This window comes from Rhinoraja longicauda, chromosome 30 (assembly GCF_053455715.1).
Source record: "Rhinoraja longicauda isolate Sanriku21f chromosome 30, sRhiLon1.1, whole genome shotgun sequence".
Taxonomy (NCBI): Eukaryota; Metazoa; Chordata; class Chondrichthyes; order Rajiformes; family Arhynchobatidae; genus Rhinoraja; species Rhinoraja longicauda.
The window spans coordinates 10,295,070-10,321,139 of NC_135982.1; the positions used below are offsets into that span (position 1 = coordinate 10,295,070).

The 26,070-nt window shown below is 47.0% G+C and overlaps 1 protein-coding gene across 10 annotated transcripts in view; it reads left to right on the forward strand.

Moving 5' to 3' along the window:
- Nucleotides 1-26,070, forward strand: part of agrn (agrin) — a 519,366-nt gene that overhangs the window by 387,874 nt on the left and 105,422 nt on the right. For all 10 annotated transcript variants that reach the window (XM_078425207.1, XM_078425208.1, XM_078425209.1 and 7 more), the window contains 3 exons: nucleotides 934-1,155; nucleotides 20,478-20,672; nucleotides 21,531-21,731. In XM_078425207.1, the coding sequence (XP_078281333.1) occupies nucleotides 934-1,155; nucleotides 20,478-20,672; nucleotides 21,531-21,731 (618 nt within the window). The remainder of the gene's footprint in view (nucleotides 1-933; nucleotides 1,156-20,477; nucleotides 20,673-21,530; nucleotides 21,732-26,070) is intronic.

A 26,070-nucleotide genomic window follows, 5' to 3' on the forward strand; every position in this document is an offset into this window, starting at 1 on the left:
CATCTGTCTCTCTTTCTCTCAATTTCTCTATTGATCTCTCTCTATCTCTAGCAATCTATCGCTCTCTATCTATCTTTACCTATCTTTCAATCTAACTATCTATCTTTCTCTCTATTGATCTCTCTCTATTTCTTTCTATCTATCTATCTATCTATCTATCTATCTATCTATCTATCTATCTATCTATCTATCTATCTATCTATCTATCTATCTATCTATCTATCTATCTATCTATCTATCTATCTATCTATCTGTCTGTCTGTCTGCCTGCCTATTTATCTATCTATCTATCTTTCTATCTGTCTATCTATCTCTATCTCTATTGCTTTTTCTGTCTATCTCTCTCCCACCATTTTTTCACCCTTTGTCCCCTCCCTCTCGGTCTCCCTCTTCCCCCTCCCCCCTTCTCTTTTTATTTCCCTTCCCTCTCTCCCTTTTCCCTGCTCCCCCTTTCTCTCCTTCCTTTCCCTCCCCATGTCCCTCTCCCCCTTGCCCTCCCCCATCCCCATTTATTAAACCAGATCTGTGGCATCTCCAGAATTTCTGTTCAGATTTCAGTTTTGCCCATCCTTCCATTGACGCTGACAAATCCAATTCTGGTTGGAATGCATTTCCTGGAGAGGCAACAACTCTGTAAATCTCTGGAAACCCAAACAGGCAGATTACAAAAGAGAGAGGTGTGGGAAGCAGGCTTCCATATGAGCGAGGCTCCCAAAACTACATGGGCCATCTCCCAAGGCTTGGCCATGTATGTTGGAACAGAGATCCTGCAACTCCTGGGCAGAGGAGGTGTCCATGTCCCTGTTTGGAGACTTGGATGGGTGAACTAATGGCTGTGCGGGTTTGATTGCTTTGGTCATTTGTTAGCCAAGCCACCGCCAGGGGAAAAGCATGCGTTTAAACCTTAACCTCCTGCCTGATCTCTTCAAACAGACCTTAACAATCTAAGTCCGTGCGTGAACGTAGTGTGTGATTTTGGGTCCAAGTGCATTGTGAAGAATAACCAAGCTGTGTGTGAGTGCCAGCAGAGCTGCCAGAGCGTGTACGAGCCTGTCTGCGGCAGCGATGAGCACATCTACGGCAACGAGTGTGAACTGGAAGCCATGGCTTGCATCCTGAGAAAGCACATCACCATCAAGCACAAGGGTCCTTGCGGTAAGCCAAACGATTAATCCTGGCGACTCTGCCAAAATAAACACTTTGGTTTTGTTTCCCTGCCCGACCGTTACATCCTTGAAATAGCGGGTGGAATTGTGCTGTTGAAAACCACTGTTTCTCAGACTGCAGTGTCCATAATGGGACTGTGAAGCGCAGGTATCGGGGTTTGCTGGTCGTTTCAGGAGAGTCACATTTGTTAGCCCAGCCGGGTGTCCAGCAGCTAGATCCGATCCTGCAATAGGCTGGTCCTCCCACTCCACCTGAGGCATGAATGATACAATACATTGGTCCGAGCACTCGATCAGAGAGCTCAATGGCTCAGCGGAAGAGATGCTGCCTTCCCGCACCAGAGACCCGGGTGTGATCCCGACTACGGGCGCCGTCTGTACGGAGTTTGTACGTCTCTCCCCGTGACCTGCGTGGGTTTTCATCGAGATCTTCGGTTTCCTCCCACACTCCAAAGACGTATACATTTGTCGGTTAAATGGTTTGGTGTAATTGTAAATTGTCCCTAGGATAGTGTTAGTGAGCGGGGATCGCAGATAGGCATGGACTCGGTGGGCCGAAAGGCCTGTTTCCGCGCTGTGTCTCCAAACTAAACTAAACTAAACCTGAATAATACCATAGATTGGTCCTAGCACAAGATCGGAGACCCGAGTGATACCAGCAGTGCGTGTGGCAGGCACAAGTTTAGCATTAGCTTGGTTTATTATTGTAACATGTGGAGAAATCCAGTGAAAAGCTTATTCCGCATGCAGTACACACAGGTCATGCTACACATGGGTACACCAGATCCTTTTCTGGAACAGCACACAGAGAATCGCCACGTTTCTACACCATCTTGCAACGTCCAACTCTCTGAAAAATCCGATCTTGGCCCAAGGAGATTTGTGATTTCTTATTTTCTCGATTTAAGGCCCGGCGTCTTGGCGGCACTGGATTGATGAAGTAGGGGTCAGGTAGAAGTTAGAAGGCAAATTAATGAGCCTTTAATGACTTGATTTATTTCTATGTTTTCCTGCCGCTGAAGTTAACTGTATTTTCCTTAATTAAAGATGTCTAATGATTTTGATTTTATAAGCTACTTATTTCAATTTTAATGGTTTTGCAATTGCCAATTACATTTAAAAACAGCTTTGACAGGTGATAGACCTCCACTCTTGGACTGCTAACGACGGAGGTGAGTTGGAGGGGGGCAAGTCTTCACTACCTGGGGTCAGTTGTCACTTGGGGTGCCTTGCCCTCTGCCTTTGCCCCAGGTCAGTGTGGGCAGAGTCCAAGGAGCTAGGTACAACATCACTCGGCCCAAAGTGTGGATTGTTAATCTAACCCCACTCGCTGGAATTTAGAAGATTGAGGGGGGATCTTATAGAAACTTACAAAATTCTTAAGGGTTGGACAGGCTAGATGCAGGAAGATTGTTCCCGATGTTGGGGAAGTCCAGTTTAAGGATAAGGGGGCAGGGCCGTTTTTACAGCATTATGGGCCCCCGGGCAAAGCAATGTACTGGGGCCCCTACCGTTACTCTCCCCCACCCCCCTTTCCCTACCAGCCCCCCCCCCCCCCCGTCGTGCCGGCGAAAAGCACTTACCGAAAAGCACTTAGCGATGGACTTAGGGTGCTACATTGTTGCGAAAAGCACTTACAGATCGTGTGAGAAGCACTTAGGGACCGAAAATGTTGCGAAAAAAGCACTTATTGAACCTACATTTTTAAAGTAGTATTTATTTATTGCAAGTCACTTAACATACACAGATCAGCATGGGGCCCCTATGCTCGTGGGGCCCCGGGCAAGTGCCCATCAGGCCCATGCATTAAGATGGCCCTGTAAGGGGGAAGTCTTTTAGTTCCGAGATGAGAACGTTTTTTTTCACACAGAGAGTGGTGAATCTGTGGAATTCTCTGCCACAGAAGGTAGTTGAGGCCAGTTCATTGGCTATATTTAAGAGGGAGTTAGATGTGGCCCTTGTGGCTAAATGGACCAGGGGGTATGGAGAGAAGGCAGGTACGGGATACTGAGTTGGATGATCAGCCATGATCATATTGAATGGCGGTGCAGGCTCGAAGGGCCGAATGGCCTACTCCTGCACCTATTTTCTATGTTTCTATGTTGCCGTACAGATTCCAGCGGGAACATCTCTCGTCTCCCGTGTTTATGTGCCGATGTATGGCAATAATCTTGCTGATCTGCATGCAAAAAAAGAATCTCATTGTACCTTGGTCCAGGTGATAATAACGAACCATTGAACCATTGAGACTGCAGCGGTAATGTTTAGTTTAGTTTCGAGATCTTTGCCTCCTGTTCGTCCATACAGATTTCAGTAGTAATAGTACTCTGCCTCCAGTTTGTCCACCTGTCAATAAAATAACCATCCGCATATGGCTTCTCTTCCCTATACTTCCTCACTCTTCCACTCCAGCTAAAAAAAAGGAGTCGATTTCAAAGAATGGATTCAACTCCTCTCTCGACGTTTCACCTCTTTAAGGTAAACCGTTCTCAGAGTGAGGTTGAGATGTAGCTTCGGGCTCGGAGGACAAGGAGTAGCTTTAGGGCTGCCCAATGGCACTGAGGTAGAGTACCTGCCTTGCAGCACCAGAGACCTAGGTTCGATCCTGACTACTGGTTCTGTCTGTATGGAGTTTGCACCTTGGGCTGTGGGAGGAAACCGGAGCACCCAGAAGAAGCCCACACGTTCACAGGAGAGAGATCATGCAAACTCCACACAGACAGCACCCGAGATCAGGGTCAGACCCGGGTCTCTGGCACTGTGAGGCAGCAGCACTACCAGCTGCACCACCGTGCCGCACGAATGAAACCGAAAAAGAAAATAGACAATAGACAATAGGTGCAGGAGGAGGCCATTCGGCCCTTCGAGCCAGCACCGCCATTCAATGTGATCATGGCTGATCATTCTCAATCAGTACCCCGTTCCTGCCTTCTCCCCATACCCCCTGACTCCGCTATCCTTAACAGCTCTCTCCAGCTCTCTCTTGAATGCATTCAGAGAATTGGCCTCCACTGCCTTCTGAGGCAGAGAATTCCACAGATTCACAACTCTCTGACTGAAAAAGTTTTTCCTCATCTCCGTTCTAAATGGTCTACCCCTTATTCTTAAACCGTGGCCCCTTGTTCTGGACTCCCCCAACATTGGGAACATGTTTCCTGCCTCTAACGTGTCCAACCCCTTAATAATCTTATACGTTTCGATAAGATCCCCTCTCATCCTTCTAAATTCCAGTGTATACAAGTCTAGTCGCTCCAGTCTTTCAACATATGACAGTCCCGCCATTCCGGGAATTAACCTAGTATACCTATGCTGCACGCCCTCAATAGCAAGAATATCCTTCCTCAAATTTGGAGACCAAAACTGCACACAGTACTCCAGGTGCGGTCTCACTAAGGCCCTGTACAACTGCAGAAGGACCTCTTTGCTCCTATACTCAACTCCTCAAGTTTTTGATTCCCCTTGTGTAGTAATCTTCTAAATGCTTTAGAATAGTCCGGGGAGTGGTTGGCAACTGTAAGTTAGTCTCGTTTTCTCTTTGTCTGTCCCCATTCCGTATGAAAACTGGATCTGCGTTCCACGCTTTAGCTGCATTCCTTCCACACTGCTGAAGCACGAAAGGCTTCTCAGGGAGAGGCAGAGTGGTTTTGGATTAACAGCGTGGGCTTTGCAGCCCAGATGGTCTCAGACTGAAACACAGGAGCGGCGGCTGACACTCAAGGTCGCCTGTGTTAGTGAGAGCAAGTGTCGGGGGGGGGGGGGAGGGACTGGGCCTGGCAGCTGGAGTGTCCAGAAGGGATGGATGCTGGCAGCCTTGCCCGTTTGAAGCACGGCGATGCTTTGTGATGGCAAGGTCATCCGGCACGCTTTGTGTATCGTGGGCAGCGGCCGACAAGGCAGCAAGTTGCACATCGACGATTGTGCTGGGTTGGCACTGCCACTCAGCATCCCATCTGCGCTCACTTGGCGAATGTAGGCAACAAATGCCACATATGCCACGAAAGGGCGGCACGGAGGCGCAGCGGTAGAGTTGCTGCCTTACAGCGCCAGAGACCCAGGTTCGATCCTGACTATGGGTGCTGTCTGTACAGAGTTTGTACATTCTCCCCGTGACCTATGTGGGTTTTCTCGAAGATCTTCGGTTTCCACCCACACTCTAAAGATATGTAGGTTAATTGGCTCGGTACCGATGTAAAATTGTCCCTAGTGTGTAGGATAGTATCAATGTGCGGGGATCGCTGGACTCGATGGGCCAAAGGGCCTGTTTCCGTGCTGTATCTCTAAAGTAAACACAACTAAACTTGGTAGATGTGCAAATGTGCTTAATATTTCAGTCAATCAAATGCCATTGAATGGAAGGGGAAAGTATAGAGTTGATTAGAAGTCGTTTGAAAGATTATTTAAAACGGAGGTACATAGAGATTCCTTCTCACAGAGGGTGGTGAATCTCTGGAATTCCCTGCCCCAAAATGTTGCAACGGCCAGCTAATTAGAAGTGAGTAGGAAGGAACTACAGATGCTGGTTTACACCGAAGATAGACACAAAATGCTGGAGTAACTCATCGGGGCAGGCAGCATTTCTGAAGTGACGTTTCGGGGGTCGAGACCCTTCTTCAGACTTGTACTTGAATGGCAGTAGATGACATTTTGAGAGATCAGGGTTTATGGGCCTGTTGAGATCTAGCCTAGTTGAGGCCAGGAGTAGATTAGCCAGGATCAGATTGAATGGCCGAGTCGATGTTTAAGTGGGTGAACTTTAGCCCAGATGGCAAGACTCTTAAAGGCATTGATGTGGAGATGGATCATGGTGTCCAAGTACACAGTTCCCTGAAAGTAGCAACACAAGTAGATAGAGTGGTGTGTGGAAGATGTGTGGTCTTCTTGTCCTCATCGGTCGGGGCATTGAGTAGTCAGGAAGTTATGCCACAGCTTTATAAGACTTTGATTAGGCCGCATTGGGAGTTTTGTGTGCAGTTCTGGTTAACCCTTTGCTGGAAGGACGTGGAGGTTCTGGAAAGGGTGCGGGAGAGGTTGACCAGAATGCAGGTTGGACAAATGTAGAGAAGTTTGGATTGTATTCTCTGGAGCGTCGGAGATTGAGAAAGACCTGACAGAAGTATATAAAGCTATGAGAAGTGTACTGATCGAGTAAACTTCAGAAATATTTTCCTAGGATGGGAATGTCAAAGATTAGAGGCTTTAAAGTCAGAGGGGGGGTGGGGGGGAGTTTGAAAGAGATGGAATATCTCAGTCATGAGGAGTGACGGGCTGGGGCTGAGGTTTTTCTTACTTGGCACAGCGGAGGCAGGAAGGTGGGGGAATCTGGCAGTCCCCGTGGTACAATTAATCTAGGCCACAGAAGAATGGATTGATTAATGGATGAGCCCATTTTCAATCCATGATGAATAATTCTCTCATTCCCGGACTGTTTGAAAAATGGGCATTCGGAGAAAAAACAATTTTTTAAAACTCAGAGTGTGTGAAGATGACAATGTCATTAATTGTCCGTGTAAGGCATCGACTACTTTGTACACTTTTTATTCTGATGTTTCTGATTCCCAGCCCCAGATACAGTGGGTCCAGTTCGACTGAGGACGACTCCTATCGTTTTATTGCCACCCTTTGGGCATGTGCTTAACTTCGACTGCACATTTCCATAGTTCCTTGCAGTATAGAGGCTATTCAGCCCTTCGAGGCCCTGCCTCTGCTTGTTTCCGCGCTGTATCTCTAAACTCGGCCCTCTTGTTTTTGACACCCCCATCATGGGAAAACAATGCTGACTGCCTACCCGATCGATGCCAATTCTGCCATTTGACGAAGTCAGGCGCCCAAACTCCACAAACCTAAATATCTTTGGTTCAGTAAAATCTATTGACCTCAGCTTTCCAATTGCTTCAGCAATCAATGACTGTCATTTGCAGACGAGAATCCCACATCGTGGAAAATCAAACTAAGTAGACTTGCAGGAAATCTAAAATAAAATCAGAGATCTTTGGAAAGGTCAGATCAGATCTGTGGGAAGAGAAACTGCACGAACGTTTCATGACAGCGATCCCTCGTCAGAACCGCGAGGAGACGGGAGAAGTTTATTAAGCTTGCTTACAGCTTATCCCCGTGGTCACCCTGTTTTATCCCACCGGAGCCACCCTCCTCCACCGGCCTCTTCAAATGGGAAGCAAGCTTGCTCGAGTTGCCCGGATCAGGGGGCATTAGCTAGAAAGAAAACAAACTTTGTTTTCTCAGGAGCACCAGAGGTGGAAGAGTACAAAATTGTGGGAGGAATAGTTCACAAGTCAGCCCGTCGAGTCTACTCCGTCATTCAATCATGGCTGATCTCTGCCTCCGAATCCCATTTTCCTGCCTTCTCCCCATAACCCTTCACACCCGTTCTAATCAAGAACTTGTCTATCTCTGCCTTAAAAATGTCCACTGACTTGGCCTCCACAGCCCTCTGTGGCAATGAGTTCCACAGATTAACTACCCTCTGACTAAAGAAGTTCCTCTGCACCTCCTTTCCATAAGAGCGCCCTTTAATTCTGAGGCTGTGACCTCTGGTCCTAGACTCCCCCACCAGTGGAAACATCCTCTCCACATCCACTCTATCTGTGCCTTTCATTATTCTGTAAGTTTCAATGAGATCCCCCCTTCAACCTACTCAACTCCAGCGAGTACAGGCCCAGTGTTATCAAATGCTCATCATATGCTAACCCACTCATTCCTGGAATCATTCTTGTAAACCTCCTCTGGACCCACTCCAGAGCCAGCACATCCTTCCCCAGATATGGGGCCCAAATTTACTCACAGTGCTCCAAATGCGGCCTGACCAGCGCCTTATAGAGCCACAGCATTACATCTCAGTCTGAAGAAGGGTCTCGACCCGAAACGTCACCCATTCCTTCTCTCCCGAGATGCTGCCTGACCTGCTGAGTTACTCCAGCATTTTGTGAATAAATACATCTCTGTTTTTGTATTCCAGTCCTCTTGAAATCAATGCCAGCAATAGGTAGGGTTAAAAGTCAGGACATTTTTTTCCAGGGTGGAAATGTCAAAGACAATAGACAATAGGGTGCAGGAGCATGCCATTCGGCCCTTTGAACCAGCACCGCCATTCAATGTGATCATGGCTGATCATCCACAATCAGTACCCCGTTCCTGCCATCTCCCCATACCCCCTGATTCCACTATCATTAAGAGCTCTATCTAACTCTCTCTTGAAAGCATCCAGAGAATTGGCCTCCACTGCCTTCTGAGGCAGTGAATTCCACAGATTTACAACTCTCTGAGTGAAAAAGTTTTTCCTCATCTCCGTTCTAAATGGCCTACCCCTTAACTCCAGGGAGAATACCTTTAAAGTGAGAGAAGGAAAGTTGAAAGGAGATTTTCGGGGCAGGTTTTCCACACAGAGCATGCACTGTTGGATAGTGGCAGAGGCAGGTACAACAGTGGCGTTTCAGAGGCTTTGAGATGGAAAGATTGATATGCAGGGAATGAACAGATATGGATCATGTGCAGGCAGCTGAGATTGATTTAATTTGGCTTCATGTTAAGCACAGAAACAGTGAGCCCTCAGTCTGAAGAAGGGGCTCGACCCGAAACGTCACCCATTCCTGCTCTCCAGAGATGCTGCCTGTCCCGCAGTCCCGAGTAACTCCAGCATTTTGTGCCTCTCTTCTGTGAGCCGAAGGGCCTGTTTCAGTGCTGTACTCATCTATGCTCCATCTTTGTTTTTTAGTGTAAAATATTTGACAAAGGGGCATTCACATTTTTTTTTCTCTCTCTCTCTCCCCCCTCTCTATCCCCTTCTCTCTCCCCCTCTTTCTTTCTCTCTCCCCATCTCTCTCACGCTCTCTCTCCCCCCCCTCTCCCCTCTCTCTCTCGCCCCCTCTCCCTCGCTCTCCCCTCTTTCTCTCTCTCTCCCCTTCCCTCTCTCCCCCTCTCTCCCCTTTCTCTCTCTCTCCCCTTTCTCTCCTCCCTCTCCCCCTCTCTCTCGCCGTCTCCCTCTCCCCCTCTCTCTCCCCATCTCCCCCTATCCTCCCCTCTCTCCCTCACTTTCTCTCTCCCCCTCTCTTCCTTCCCCCTCTCTCTTTCTATCCCCCTCACCCCCCTCTCTCACTCTTTCCCTCTCTCTCTCTCTCTCCCTCCCCCTCTCTCTCCCTCTCTCTCGTCATTTTCACTCGCAGTGGGGAGTTATTTTGCAGTCTGGGGCTGGAGATTAATAGATTTTCACTGCCAACAGTGCACGGCGGTGGGTATTTGCTCCACAAAGACCTAATCAGCGTTTAGAGGAGAGGCGAGCGAGAGAAAGGAAAGTTTGGGAGAAAGAAAGTTGGAGAGTGAGGTTCAGGTGCCTAGAGGGCCTAGCGGTGTGGTGAGAGGGGCAAATTGTAACGGTGATGCGCAGGGCAAGTGGTAGTGAAGCCAGAAACGACAGTGGCATTTAACAGGCTTTTAGATAGGCACATGGATTATGCAAGGAATGGAGGGATGTGGGTCACATGCAGACAGAGGAGATTAGATCAATGTGTAGGAAGGAACTGCAGATGCTGGTTTGCACCGAACGTAGACACAAAATGCTGGAGTGACTCAGCGGGAGAGGCAGCATCTATGGAGAGAAGGAATGGGTGACGTTTTGGGTTATTTTAACTTGGCTTCATGATCAGTGTCCCGCCCCCTCCCCTGACATCAGTCTGGAGAAGGGTCTTGACCCGAAACGTCACCCATTCCTTCTCTCCTGAGATGCTGCCTGACCCTCTTGAGTTACTCCAGCATTTTCTGTCTACTTTCGATTTAAACCAGCATCTGCAGTTATTCTCCTACCCAAGTTAATCTCACCTGCCTGTGTATGATCCATAATCCCTCCATTCCCTGCATATCCATGTGCCTCTTGACGACGCTTTCATATCTGCTTCCATCCACCACCCTCGGCAGTGCGTTCCAGGCATCCACCACCCTTTGTGTAAAAATATTTGCCCTGCAAATCTCCTTTGAACTTTTCCCCTCTCAACTTAAAGCTATGTCCTCCAATGCTTGACATGTCCACCTTGGCAAACAAGGTTCTGACTCTCCACTCCATCCATGCTTCTCATAATTCTATATATTTCCAGCAGATGCAGTTCTTCCCTCAACCTCCAGTGTCCTAGAGAAAACAATGAAAGATTGAGCAACCTCTCCTGAGAGCTAATACCCTCTATTCATATCATATCATCATATCATATATATACAGCCGGAAACAGGCCTTTTCGGCCCTCCAAGTCCGTGCCGCCCAGCGATCCCCATACATTAACACTATCCTACACCCACTAGGGACAATTTTTTTTAAACATTTACCCAGCCAATTAACCTACATACCTGTACGTCTTTGGAGTGTGGGAGGAAACCGAAGATCTCGGAGAAAACCCACGCAGATCACGGGGAGAACGTACAAACTCCTTACAGTGCAGCACCCGTAGTCAGGATCGAACCTGAGTCTCCGGCGCTGCATTCGCTGTAAAGCAGCAACTCTACCGCTGCGCTACCGTGCCGCCCTTTCTCGGGCACCGTTCCGGAAAACCTCTTCTGCACCCTCTCCAGGGTTTCCACACCCTTCCTGTAATGGGGTGACCAGAACAGCATGCAATGCTGCAATGCGGCCTCACCAAACTCTTATGGAGCTGCATCATGACTTCCTGACTCTCGCATTATGATTCCTCAACCAGCGATGATGCTCCTCTCCCCACGGTTGCTGCCTGACCTGCTGAGTGTTTCTGTTTTAACTCTCGGGAAGTGTCTGGTGACACACACACAGTCACTTTGTGTGTAAAAAAAGTTTCAAAGGCAATTACATTTGCAATTGAACAAGAGTAAATTAAGTCACGGTTAGCAGTACCCTTGTGGGATAATTCCCAAGATATTTGGATGCGCTTTTCACTTGAAAAAAAATTATGTGTTTTCAGTGGCAATAAGGAGGAGGATGGGTTTGGGAAATTCTGTTCCTTTGAAAAATAGTGTACCATCCCAGCTAAATAATACTTTGGATCACAACAGTTGGATCTAAACGGCATCCGTTGTGGAGAATGTTAAACTTTGTTATTAAATGAACATAAAGAATATCACCTTCCACCCCACCAGCCAGCATATCCAACAAATCATCCGCCAACATCCACCTATAACGGGACCCCACCACTGGCCATATCTTCCCATCCCCTCCCCTCTCTGCGTTCCGCAGAGACCGTTCCCTCGCAACTCCATGGTCCACTCGTCCCTTCCTACCCAAACCACCCCATCCCCAGGCACTTTCCCCTGCAACCGCACGAGATGCAACACCTGTCCCTTTACCTCCCCCCTCAACTCCATCCAAGGACCCAAACAGTCTTTCCAGGTGAGATAGAGGGTCACCTGCACCTCCTCCAACCACATCTATTGCATCCGCTGCTCCAGATGTCAACTTATTTACATCGGCGAAACCAGACGCAGGCTCGGCGATCGCTTCGCTCAACACCTGCGCTCAGTCCGCATTAACCAATCTGATCTCCCGGTGGCTGAGCACTTCAACTCTTCCTCCCATTCCCAGTCTGACCTTTCTGTCATGGGCCTCCTCCAGTGCCATAGTGAGTCCCATCGGAAATTGGAGGAACAGCACCTCATATTTCGCCTGGGCAGCTTGCAGCCCGGTGGTATGAACATTGACTTCTCCAACTTTAGATAGTTCCTCTGTCCCTCTCTTCCCCTCCCCCTTCCCAGATCTCCCACTGTCTTCCTGTCTTCACCTATATCCTTCCTTTGTCCCGCCCCCCCCTGACATCAGTCTGAGGAAGGGTCTCGACCCGAAACGTCGCCCATTCCTTCTCTCCTGAGATGCTGCCTGACCTGCTGAGTTACTCCAGCATTTTGTGAATAAAGAATATCAAATGTGCCTCCCAACATTTGAATCCCAAAATTTGGACTGCTGATGGGAGGTCAAAAGTATTTAATTGTCGTATGTGTTAACAGGGACAATACATATGATAATTAGGGGCGGCACTGTGACACAGTGGTAGAGTTGCCGCCTTACAGTGCCAGGTTCGATCCTGACTACGGGTGCTGTCTGTACGGAGTTTGTATGTTCTTCCCGTGACCACGTGGGTTTTCGCCGGGCGCTCTGGTTTTCTCCCACACACTAAAGATATAAAGGTTTGAGGGTTAATTTACCTCGTTAAAAATTGTAAATTATCCCTAGTGTGTAGGATGGTGCTAGTGTGTGGGGATCGCTGGTCGGCACCGACTCGGTGCGCCGAAGGGCCTGTTTCTGCGCTGTATCTCGTAACTAAATGAAACTAAAAAAAGATAACAAAACAATGAAATTCTTACACGCAGCAGCTTAACAAGGCTGTAAACGTAACATACACAAATAACAATATAATAATACAAAAAAAATCACCAATTTAATAACCATAATACTAGGTAACTAGTGGGGCATGTCTTCGCAGTGGTCAGGTGGGGGACCTGACCTGGGTTCATGTGGAGCGTGTCGTGGCATACAGGCCACACCTTCCCCGATGAAGAACCTCTGTGAACATTAAGATGTGAGCTGGGAATAGTCTGGGCCATGAGCCAATTCCAAGCACACCTGAGCAAATTGAGCCTGACTAATGTACAATCAGCCCACGCTGAAAATACTCAGCAGGGCAGGCAGCATCTATGGAGAGGGAAACAGGTAACATTTTAAGTTCATGGCCTGCCATCATGGGTGACGGCTTTCTTTTATGTCACAAGAAGAGTCAAGAGTGTTTAAATGTCATGTGTAGCGACAATGGAAGAATGAAAATCTTGCCTGCAGCAGCTTAAGAGGCCTGTAACAACAATGTGCATAGATAGTATATCACAAACAAAAATTCAATAAATTATTGACCGCTATACTCGTGCCACTTTGGATCGATCAGCTACGTGGAGAGGGGGGACGTGCTGCACGGGCAACAGCCTATCCTTCATATGACATCGCCCAGGCCTGCATCCAACCACACATCCATGCTGCTCTAGCCGAGGTTTGGAGCATGCAGCCAACACCCAGGATGCATCACCCATGGTCAGCCATGACCGATTGGGGCCTTAGACTTAGATTCGTGCAAATAACAAACCCAATGTCCTTGATCAAAAACAGTCCATCGTAGTTTATAGCTGAAGATTAGTGTTGTGTAATGTTCTGGACCCTAATGGTGTGCTGGGAACCTGTTCTTGAACTTGGTCGTCACTGTTTTTAGGCCGCTGTACCTTCTTCCCAATAGCAGGAATGAAATGAGAGCTTGGCCAGGTTGGTGTGATTCTTTGATGAATTTGGTTGCTTTTTTGGGGTACTGCTTTCAATAGATCCCTTTCAATAGGTCAGTACCAGTGAAGGACCAGGCAGCGTCTACCAATCTGTGAAATCTCCTTCATTCCTGGGTGTTCGAATTGCCGAACAAGGTCGTGATGCAACCAATCAATATGCTCTCTGCTGTTGACCTGTAGAAGTCTAAGAGAGTGTTTGTTGATGTACCACATCTCATCAATCTTAGGAGAGGGAAACAGTAATGTTTTAGGTCATGGCCTGCCATTGTGGGTGATGTCAAGAGAAGGGTCAAGAGCGTTGGGAGTAGAGGTTTAATTTTGTTTATTTAGTTTAGAGATACAGCGCGGAAACAGGCCTTTCGGTCCATCGAGTCCGTACCGACCTGCGATCCCCGCACATTAACACTATCCTACACGCACTAGGGACTATTTACAATAATGCCGAGCCAATTAACCGACAAACCTGTACGTCTTTGGAGTGTGGGAGGAAACTGAAGATCTCGGAGAAAACACACGCGGTCACAGGGAGAACGTGCAACCTCTGTACAGACAGCACCCATAGTCCGGGTCAAACCCGGGTCTACTGGCACTGTAAGGCAGCAACTCTACCGCTGTGCCACCATTCAGAATTGGTGGATATTACTGCCAGGGGCAGCTTTTCCTGTCAATTCTTAATTTCCTCGATTGCTAAGGAGGCATTTAAGAGTTATGTACATTGGAGGAACTGCAGTCACTTGCTGGCCAGACTGGGTCGAGACAGCCGATTTGAATCTGTCAGAAGGACCTCAATGAGCCATATGGGTTTTTATGACACATGGTTTCATGGTCACCACTACTGCTGTTAATTCCAGATGTAATCAGCAGATGTTGCTCGCCTTGCAGCGGACTTCCGACACTTTCCGTTTTATTCCAGATTTCCGGCGGATTTTGGCAAAGTGCCCTTAACTATTCCCCAACTCTAAAGCATTCGGAACAAATCTGGTTTTGTCTTTAATGAATGTGTCAAGGCAGGCTCCTTCCTCTCTCTTGACCAATTACTTCACAACACTAACCAACCAACTCACATCCTCTGCCTGCCCCACTCCTCGTTACACCAACATTGGATGGCAGGGTAGAGAATTCCCTGCAATATTACCATTTTCCTTTTTTCTTGCCTCTTGCTGGGATCAAGCACAATTTTTTAAATCCCATTTGACTGAACTCACTCCCCAGTGGAAATCAATCATAAATTCTACCAGGCTCTCTTGTCAAACTTTGCCGTTCATTCACCTGTTATCCATTGTGCATCCATTCTCTTGATACACATCATCGTTTAATCCTTTTTCGCCCTGGAAAGTTTTACGAAACTTTGTGATGAAAATAATTTCAATTTGCAACAATTTTCTGTGCAATGCCTGGGCTCGTGTGCAGCTTTTTACATTTCAATTGGTTTTGAATGACTTCAGAAACTTCCCCGGCAAACAACAATTTCTCAAGGGGGATATCTTGTCGTTATTGCTCATTTTGCGAGTTAAATTATTTTCGCAAAAAAAATGTGTCTCCTTTCAATTTGTTGCTTTTCCATTCTTACTGTGAAATGATCTAATCTTTCCAGTTGATGTATAATATTCGGTTAATGTGAGTTATGGCAGTTGCGTGGAACCGAAGCCAGGATGGGTTATTGGGTTCCTCACAGCCTACGCTGCGTGGAAAGCAGAATGACATCCCATTAAGGTTTTATATTGAATCCAATTTCTACCCATTGTCACACACTGTTATTAATCTCTCTGCAATTTTAGTGCAGGGCAGTAGGTGTTATCAATAACACTCCTTAATGAAGCGTCTGAGATGCTATTGAAACAACTATCTCCATAACTCAGGAGACAGGTGATGCTGATAGGAAGCCATTATATTTTAACAGGGGATGACCTTAATTTAAATCTACAAACGGATGTTGCAATTGAGCGAATATAACCTTGGATCAGGAGTGATTTGCTGAGTTGAGGGGAGTAACGTTATTAAATTTTCACTCCTCTAATATGCGACTGCTTAACACTGGTTCCAAATGCAGCCCAAAGTGATGGGATGAATGAACCATGTAGAAAGGCCAATGCAGCATAAATGGCACCAGTCTTAAACTCTGGTTTGAGTCTTGTGGGGGGTTCATAAGGACCAAGGAGAGAAATGCTGAGGAGCAACAATGTTAGTGAGTTGCAGAGCAGATTGAATATGTCTTCTTTTGATTATTTTCTCAAGCCGTTGCTATACCTACAGTATGATTTCATTGGTTTTGAAATAAGATTTATAGACAATAGGTGCAGGAGTAGGCCATTCAGCCCTTCGAGCCAGCACCGCCATTCAATGCGATCATGGCTGATCACTATCAATCAGTACCCCGTTCCTGCCTTCTCCCCTTACCCCCTCACTCCGCTATCCTTAAGAGCTCTATCCAGCTCTCTCTTGAAAGCATCCAACGAACTGGCCTCCACTGCCTTCTGAGGCAGAGAATTCCACACCTTCACCACCCTCTGACTGAAAAAGTTCTTCCTCATCTCCGTTCTAAATGGCCTACCCCTTATTCTCAAACTGTGGCCCCTTGTTCTGGACTCCCCCAACATTGGGAACATGTTATCTGCCTCTAATGTGTCCAATCCCCTAATTATCTTATATGTTTCAATAAGATCCCCCCTCATCCTTCTAAATTCCAGTGTATACAAGCCCAATCGCTCCAGCCTTTCAACATACGACAGTCCCGCCATTCCGGGAATTAATCTAGTGAACCTACGCTGCACGCCCTCCATAGCAAGAATATCCTTCCTCAAATTTGGAGACCAAAACTGCACACAGTACTCCAGGTGCGGTCTCACCAGGGCCCGGTACAACTGTAGAAGGACCTCTTTGCTCCTATACTCAACTCCTCTTGTTACGAAGGCCAACATTCCATTGGCTTTCTTCACTGCCTGCTGAACCTGCATGCTTCCTTTCATTGACTGATGCACTAGGACACCCAGATCTCGTTGAACTCCCCCTCCTCCTAACTTGACACCATTCAGATAATAATCTGCCTTTCTATTCTTACTTCCAAAGTGAATAACCTCATTGGGCCCAAACCTCTCCTGCATTGGTGCAGCACCCTCTCCCCCACCCCTCCTCTCTCCCCCCTCCCCCTCCCCTTCCCTCGTTTCCCCTCCCGCCTTCCCCTTCCCCACCCCCCCAATCCATCCCCCTAAACCCTCCTTATCCTCCCTCCTCCCCCCTCCCTCCCTAGGAGATAGATTTAAACTTTAAAATGTGAATAACTTTAAAAATATAACACCGATTTCAATGAAACTTCTTCCATTAGCACCAATGGGCCGACGGTGAGTAAGGAGGGCCTAAAATTGTCGCGCTACCGTGTACCGTTTTGGCTGTAGTTCAGGAACAAACAAACAAACAAACAAGAGTTTTAGTATATAGATTCCAGAGTTATACAGGATGTTGGAGAGGCCACACCTGGAATATTGAGCACAGTTTAGTTTAGTTTTTTTGGTTTAGTTTAGATATGCAGCCTGGAAACAGTCTCTACGGCACACTGAGTCCATGCCAACCAACGATCCCCGCACACTAACAATGCATTATCCTGCACACACATTAGGGACAATTTACAATTTCACCAAAGCCAATTAGCCTACCACCTGTATAATTAATAGTGTGAGAGGAAACTGGAGCACCCAGGGAAAACCCACGCAGGTCACAGGGAGAATGTACAAACTCCATACAGACGGCACCCGTAGTCATGATCGAACCCAGGCGCTGTAAGGCCGCAACTCTACCGCTGTGCCACCATGTTGCCCCTAGCAGTCCCTTGTTCTAAGAAAGGATATAATAGCATCAGAGACATCCAAAAGGAGGTTCCCCGGTCTCTATTTCTTGGAGTTTAGAAGAATGATGGATAAATTCATTAAAACAGACACGATCCTATGAGGCTTGACTGGGGTCATTCTTGAGACATTTCCACTAGGGGGAGATCCTCAAATGATAGGATGTAATTTAAAGACAAAGCATGGTCATTTAAAACTGAAGTACGTTGACATTCCTTCTCACAGAGGGTGGTGAATCGCTGGGTTTTTCTATCCCAGAATGTTGTAAAGACCAGCTTATTGTTGGAAGTGGATGATGTTTTGAGAGATCAGGGTTTATGGGCTGTTGAGATTTGGGATAGTTGAGGCCAGGAGCAGATCACCCAGGTCAGTTTGAATGGCAGAGTAGGTGTTTAAGTGAGTATTACGTTCAGCCCAGACGGCAAGATTCATAACAGCATTGATGTGCAGATGGATCTTGAGATTCTAGTCCCCAGCTCCCTGAAATTGGCAATGCAATTAGATGGAGTAGTAAAGCATGTGTACGGTATTCTTGCCTTCGTTGGCCAGGGCATTTAGCATAAGAGCCAGCTTTATACGACTTTGGTCAGGCCTCATTTGGAGTCTTGCGTGCAGTCCTGGTTGCCCCATTACAGGAAGGATGTGGAGGCTTTGGAGAGAGTGCAGATGTTGATTGCCAGAATGATGCCCAGATTAGATGGTGTTACCAATAAGGCGAGGTTAGACAAACTTGGATTGTTTTCTGTGAAACATCAGAGGTTGAGGGGGTGACTTGACAGAAGTATACAAAATTATGAAAGTGGAAACAGGCCCTTCAACCCATTGAGTCCCCAAAGAACATCAACCACTCATTTACAGTAATCTTACTGTAAATGTTCTCCACACACTCCCATCCACTAATTTCTCTCCCACCCTCCACACCTATCCCAATTCTCCAACTCATACTAGGACTAGGACACTTTACAGTGGCCAATTGCCCAACCATGGGTAAGCTTGGGATGTGGGAAGAAACAAGAAGAAGTCAGAGGATGCAGGCACAGGGAGGACGCATAAACGCCACACAGATCCCAACACCAGAGGTCAGGACCAAATCCAGGTATTGATTCGATTTCTCTTGATATGAGCATTGGATACTTTGATATCGTCCCCATAGTCATTGCGTCATATGGCACAAGAACAGGCCTTTCAGCCCAACTCGTCCATGCCGACCGAGATACCCATCTACACTAGCCCCATTTACCCACATTTGACCACATTTGCCCACAAGTGAGATCGATGCATAAACCAAGGGGATCAAATGAGTTTGATTTCGAGACAAAAAGGTTTGGAACATTGAATGACGCAGTAGAAGGGGGTATTGGTCATTTTTAATGCAATGGGTCCGGGCTATTGGCGTTACATAGAAACATAGAAAATAGGTGCAGGAGTAGGCCATTCGGTCTTTCGAGCCTGCACCGCCATTCAATATGATCATGGCTGATCATCCAGCTCAGTAACCTGTACCTGCCTTCTCTCCATACCCCCTGATCCCTTTAGCCACAAGGGCCACATCTAACTCCCTCTTAAATATAGCCAATGAACTGGCCTCAACTACTTTCTGTGGCAGAGAATTCCACAGACTCACCACTCTGTGTGAAGAAATGTTTTCTCATCTCGGTCCTAAAAGACTTCCCCCTTATCCTTAAGCTGTGACCCCTGGTTCTGGACTTCCCCAACATCGGGAACAATCTTCCCGCATCTAGCCTCTCCAACCCCTTAAGAATTTTATATGTTTCTATAAGATCCCCCCTCAGTCTTCTAAATTCCAGCGAGGGTACCGCAAATGAGAAGTGAATTTCTCGGCAACTCTCTTCATGGTGCTGATTTTAACAGCACTCATTAATGTTATTGGCATTTGCTTATTCTCTTTGTAGCTGTGCTCATAAAATTAAGATTGAGCAAGAATAGTCCCAGAGAGACCAACTACAAGTCTCACCAACACTGTTGTGACCAAGCAGCGTTATTATTCGACTCCCATATCTTTTGCATTGAGAGGAATCAAAAATCACCTCAATGCTAACACTCTAAACCTTGCAATTATTTAAGAAGCAGTTACCGTGATAGAAATCTGGTCGCTTTTCCTTTGGTTGGATTGATTGATTTCATTCTTGTCATTAAGCCGTTCTTCAGAAGTTCAAATCGTCTCATTAAAGTTTCATAGCAAGGCTTCCGATTGAACCTGCTGTTCCCATCAGTATTTGCTTACCACCACCTGGAGGATTAGCTGAAGCACGTGGGGTAGATGCACTTAGTAGATGTTAGATATGCACAAGAGAGTACGCAGTAGAATGAAACGAGTTATCAAATGCTAGTCGAGTTAATGAACTGGAGTGGACCAAAGCTTAGGTGACGTGTAAATACCTGAATAGTTCAGGAGTCTAGAGTATTTAATTGTCACATGTACCGGCAATGAAACAAGGAAATTCTTGCTTGCTGCAGCTTTACAGGCCCGTTAACTTGACAATACACAGATAAATATACAATAATCAATGAAAAAACAAATACATTTATCAGTAATACTTGGTAACCAGAACATGATATTGCAAAACCAAAGTCTGTAATGGCATTTGTGGGCGGCACGGTGGCGCAGCGGTAGAGTTGCTGCCTTACAGCGCTTACAGCGCCAGAGACCCTGGGTTCGATCCCGACTACGGGTGCTGTCTGTACGGAGTTTTGTACATTCTCCCCATGACCGCGTGGGTTTTCTTCAAGATCTCCGGTTTCCTCCAACACTCCAAAGGCGTACAGGTTTGTAAGCTAATTGGCTTGGTACAAGTGTAAATTGTCCTAGGATGGTGTTAATGTGCGGGGATCGCTGGTCAGTGCGGACTCGGTGGGCCGTCAGGGCCCGTTTCCGCGATGTATCTCTAAACTAAACCAAACAAAGCCAAGGCGTTGTGGAATGGCATGAATGAGAAGGTCCTGTGGCATTGTCTAACTTGCTAGTCCACCCGAATCCTGAAGAATGAAAAGGGGGAACTGTGAAATATCTGAGTGTCAGTGCCTGCACTCCTTGTGTGAACCACCCAAATGCGTGCCTCGGGCGTCTGCCAGTGCGCCAACCGTGTGCGTAACCTGGTTGTCTTTGTGCCGATCGGCCGGGAGAGGTATCATGTTGGCATTCGGCTGATGTCATTATTTGTTTTGCTTCCAGATCGTTGTGGGAACTGCCAATTTGGTGCCATCTGCGAGGCAGAGACGGGGAAGTGTGTTTGCTCTACAGAGTGTGTCAGCTCCCAGCAGCTGGTGTGTGGCACAGATGGTAGGACCTACAAGAACGAGTGTGAGCTGCATGTTCTATCCTGCATCACGCAAACAGACATCCAAGTCACGAGCCAGGGAGAGTGCCGTAAGTAATGCACATGGGGTATTATAAATGCAGAGTTACAAGTCTCTTAAGAAGGGTTGCAACCCGAAATGCCGCCCATCCTTTTTCTCCAGTGATGCTGCCCGGCCCACTGAGTTACTCCAGCACTTTGTGTCTATCTTCAGCACAAACCTGCATCTGCAGTTCCTTCCTGCACAGTGAAGTTCCGCTGTTGGAGATTTCAGGGTCAAGAAGCAAGCCAGTGTGAGGATTTGTGTGAAGAATGAGAATTCAGGGATGATGTGATCTGTTACCATTGTGTTTTTACTTTCTCCGGGCAATGGCAGTCGCAAATGAAATAAAAAGTGGTGGAGTAACCCAGTGGGTCAGGAAGCATCTCTGGAGGAAATGGATAGGTGACGTTTGGGGTAGGGACTCTTTCTCGGTCTGAAGAAGGGTCCTGACCCGAAAAGTCACCTAACCATTCCCTCCACAGTAACTCTGCCTGCCCCGCACTTTCCTCAAGATTCCAGCATCTGCTGTCTGGAGATGCAGCTCCAAAACTCATTTTAAGAGCAGAATAAGTGACTGAGATACAATACGATACGATAGAACTTTAGTTATCCCAGGGGGGAAATTGTTCTGCCAACAGTCACAAAATACAAGAAACATTAAATTAAAGTGACGAGTGGAAAGGATTGGGGATGTGCAAAGATTGGGGGGGGTGGGGGAGTCTGTCTACCCTATGACAGGAGGGGGAGGAGTTGTACAGTCTGATAGCCGCAGGGAAGAAGGATCTCGTGTGGCGTTCTGTCCTGCATCGCGGATGCCCGTTGGGATAAGAGCTTTTATCTGTCTTGGTCTTCCCACTCAGTTCCTTCTCTCTGTTCCGTTCCACAGAGCTATGCGGCAGCTCCATCTGCCTGTTTGGGGCAAAGTGCAGTGACAATCGTTGCGTGTGCCCACGGTGTGAGAACCAAGCCATCGTCTCGGTCTGTGGCACTGACGGCATCACCTATCTGCACCTCTGTGATCTACAATCTGCCTCCTGTCAGCAGAAAAGGAAAATTGAGGTGGTTAAAGAGGGCCCTTGTGATGACGGTAAGCACCACGTCCTGGGGATGGAGGGACATCAATGTTCGGTAAAGATCTGAACAACTTATGAGGGACAATATAAAAACAGGGGAGTCATGCTGAGGCTTTATAAAGGGGAGTCATGCTGATGGTTTAAAAGGCACTCAGTCCGCCTTAACCAACCTGACCTCCCAGTGACTCAGTACTTCAACTCCCCCTCCCATTCCCAATCTGACATTTCTGTCCTGGGCCTCCTCCATTGTCAGAGTGAGGCCCAGCGCAAATTGGAGGAACAGCACCTCATATTTCGCTTGGGCAGCTTACACCCCAGCGGTATGAACATTGACTTCAGACAGTTCCTCTGTCCCTCTCTTTCCCCTCCCCCTTCCCAGTTCTCCCACTAGTCTTTGTCCCGCCCCCTCCCCTGACATCAGTCCGAAGAAGGGTCTCGACCCGAAATGTCATCGAATTCCTTCTCTCCCGAGATGCTGCCTGACCTGCTGAGTTACTCCAGCATTTTGTGCCTACCTTCGATTTAAACCAGCATCTGCAGTTTTTTTCCTACACTTTAAAAGGCACTGATCAGTCCGTATTTCATTAATCCCTATCCTGGTGCGAAGGAGCACTTTGAGGCTGAGATAGTTGACTGCATGGGTCCTCTGTGGAAACAGTCCTCATCTGCACCCAAGCAAACCTGACCGGCTTTACCTTGCAACTGTGTTTGATCCTTTCAGAGCAGGTGAGTATAGGAGCAAAGAGGTCCTTCTGCAATTGTACAGGGCTCTAGTGAGACCGCACCTGGAGTACTGTGTGCAGTTTTGGTCTCCAAATTTGAGGAAGGATATTCTTGCTATTGAGGGCGTGCAGTGTAGGTTTACTTGGTTAATTACCGGAATGGCGGGACTGTCATATGTTGAAAGACTGGAGAGGCTAGGCTTGTATACACTGGAATTTAGAAGGATGAGAGGGGATCTTATTGAAACATATGATTATTAAGGGGTTGGACACGTTAGAGGCAGGAAACATGTTCCCAATGTTGGGGGAGTCCGGGACCAGGGGCCACAGTTTAAGAATAAGGGGTAGGCCATTTAGAACGGAGATGAGGAAAAACATTTTCAGTCAGAGAGTTGTAAATCTGTGGAATTCACTGCCTCAGAAGGCAGTGGAGGCCAATTCTCTGAATGCATTCAAGAAAGAGCTAGATAGAGCTCTTAAGGATAGCGGAGTGAGGGGGTATGGGGAGAAGGCAGGAACGGGGTACTGATTGAGAATGATCAGCCATGATCACATTGAATGATGGTGCTGGCTCGAAGGGCCGAATGGCCTACTCCTGCATCTATTGTCTATTGTGAATCCTTGCATCCTAGGTGCTTCCACTATCTCTTCGCTCCTGGGCTTTTTTAGGGCTGGTACCTTCTGCCCCGACCCAGGGCTGTACCTGGTGATGATTGCTCTCTCCACTCTATCCTGGGCTCAGTCACCCAGCGAGGACGGTGAATATATTTAGAGAGAATTATTGCAGCTTCTGGCGAGAAGCTAATGGGCAGAGTGCAGGAAATCAAGCACAAAGAAAACATTGATTGACTGAACATTGAACGCATAAGATAGCCTCGCTCACTGCCCTTCTTGGGTGTATAATCTCCTCTGCTTTCTAAAGCTGACGATCCAGTAAGTCAGTTATCAACGTAGTGCTGTGCGTCTCCTAGTCTTTGCGACCTAACTCGAGGAACAGCATAGCCACCCTTTAGTTAAACGAGCAGCCGGAATCCTGCACTGGACTCGTTGGCTCCACAAATCTCCTCCATGTTAATTAATAATAATAAAATTATCGCAGAAATGTGAAGAGCAGGAAGGATTAAACGTTAACACACGCGTCTACGTTAGATTTTTGCTTCGTGTCGAGAAGGGTTGGGAAAAGATTCAACGTTTGAAGGTAGACTCTCACATTAAACCTGTCACGGTAGACTATTGTGTGGCAAAATCCGAAGTCTTTTAAATTGTCCAATGTCATTTGGTGCAAAGTGCTAGCTATTTGATACTCAGAGATCGATACGGGATTGATTTTTCAAGTCTGGAATGGAGTATAAATGTTTACACTGTGCATGTTAAATAAAGGTTTGTTGGGGTTGATTGCATAACGACTGATCCATAAACCGATGGAAAATATGATCCTATTCACAATGTTTTCATATTTAATTAACAAAAGTTCTAAATAAAGATTGAGAACATTGACTCTCTTAACAGGTTGAATGCCTGTTTAGTTTAGTTTGGAGATACAGCGCGGAAACAGGCTCTTCGGCCCCACCGAGTCCGCACCAACCATAGACCCCCGCACATTAACACTACCCGACACACACGAGGGACAATTTTACATTTATAGCCAAGCCAATTAACCTACAAACCTGCATGTCTTTGGAGTGTGGGAGGAAACGGAAAATCTCGGAGAAAATCCACGCAGGTCACGGGGAGAACGTACAAACTCCGTACTGACAGCACCTGTAGTCAGGATTGAACCGGGTATCTGGCGCTGTAAGGCAGGAGCTCTGCGCTGCACCACCGTGCCGCCATGGTGGTGAAATGAGGCTTTTGGCTGAGGTGATGGTGAGGCAGAAATGTTATAGACTTTAGACAATAGACAATAGGTGCAGGAGGAGGCCATTCAGCCCTTCGAGCCAGCACCACCATTCAATGTGATCATGGCTGATCATTCTCAATCAGTACCCCGTTCCTGCCTTCTCCGCTATTCTTATGAGCTCTATCTAGCTCTCTCTTGAATGCATTCAGAGAATTGGCCTCCACTGCCTTCTGATGCAGTGAATTCCACAGATTTACAACTCTCTGACTGAAAAGGTTTTTCCTCATCTCCGTTCTAAATGGCCTACCCCTTATTCTTAAACTGTGGCCCCTGGTTCTGGACTCCCCCAACATCGTGTCCAACCCCTTAATAATCCTATACGTTTCGATAAGATCTCCTCTCATCCTTCTAAATTCCAGTGTATACAAGCCTAGCCGCTCCAGTCTTTCAACATATGACAGTCCCGCCATTCCGGTAATTAACCTAGTAAACCTACGCTGCACGCCCTCAATAGCAAGAATATCCTTCCTCAAATTTGGAGACCAAAACCGCACACAGTACTCCAGGTGCGGTCTCACTAGGACCCTATACAACTGCAGAAGGACCTCTTTGCTCCTATATTCAACTCCTCTTGTTTTGAAGGCCAACATTTAATTGCCTTTCTTCACTGCCTGCTGTACCTGCATGCTTCCTTTCAGTGACTGATGCACTAGGACACCCAGATATCATTGTACGTCCTCTTTTCTTAACTTGACACCATTCAGATAATAATCTGCCTTCTTATTCTTACCACCAAAGTGGATAACCTCACACTGATCCACATTAAACTGCATCTGCCATGCATCCGCCCACTCACACAACCTGTCCAAGTCACCCTGCAACCTCATAGCATCTTCCTCACAGCTCACACTACCATCCAGCTTTGTATCATCTTTTAATCCTTTCATCCAAGTCATTAATGTATATTGTAAATAGCTGGGGTCCCAACACCGAACCTTGCGGTACCCCTCTAGTCACTGCCTGCCATTCTGAAAGGGACCCATTTATCCCCACTCTTTGCTTTCTGTCTGCCAACCAATTTTCTATCCATGTCAGTAACCTACCCCCAATTCCATATGCTCTAATTTTGCCCACTAATCTCCTATGTGGGACCTTGTCGAAGGCTTTCTGAAAGTCGAGGTACACCACATCCACCAGCTCTCCCCTGTCAATTTTCCTAGTTACATCCTCAAAAAAGTCCAGAAGATTAGTCAAGCATGATTTCCCCTTCGTAAATCCAGGCTGACTCGGAACAATCCTGTTACTGCTATCCAAATGCTCCGCAATTTCGTCTTTTATAATTGACTCCAGCATCTTCCCCACCACTGATGTCAGACTAACTGGTCTATAATTACCCATTTTCTCTCTCCCTCCTTTCTTAAAAAGTGGGACAACATTAGCTATCCGCCAATCCACAGGAACTGATCCTGAATCTGTAGAACATTGGAAAATGGCCAGGTCTGTGAAAGAGGAGGGGTGAGTGAGCACTGGGAGCAATTGAAATTGAGGGCTTGAAGGAATCTAAGCTTGGTGCCTTGAAGCCGACTGCACATTTATAGACTGTTCAGTAGATACTGTAAATTTGATTCTCACAGTCTCATAAATGAGAGTGATTGCCATTTTCATTGCCACATAACACTTGCCTGTTATAATAGTCTATGGATTCAAATCATACACGGCCATAACTCAGAATAAAATCATCCGCATCGGATGTCGACACGTAATATACGACAACTCGATGTTGAACCGCTG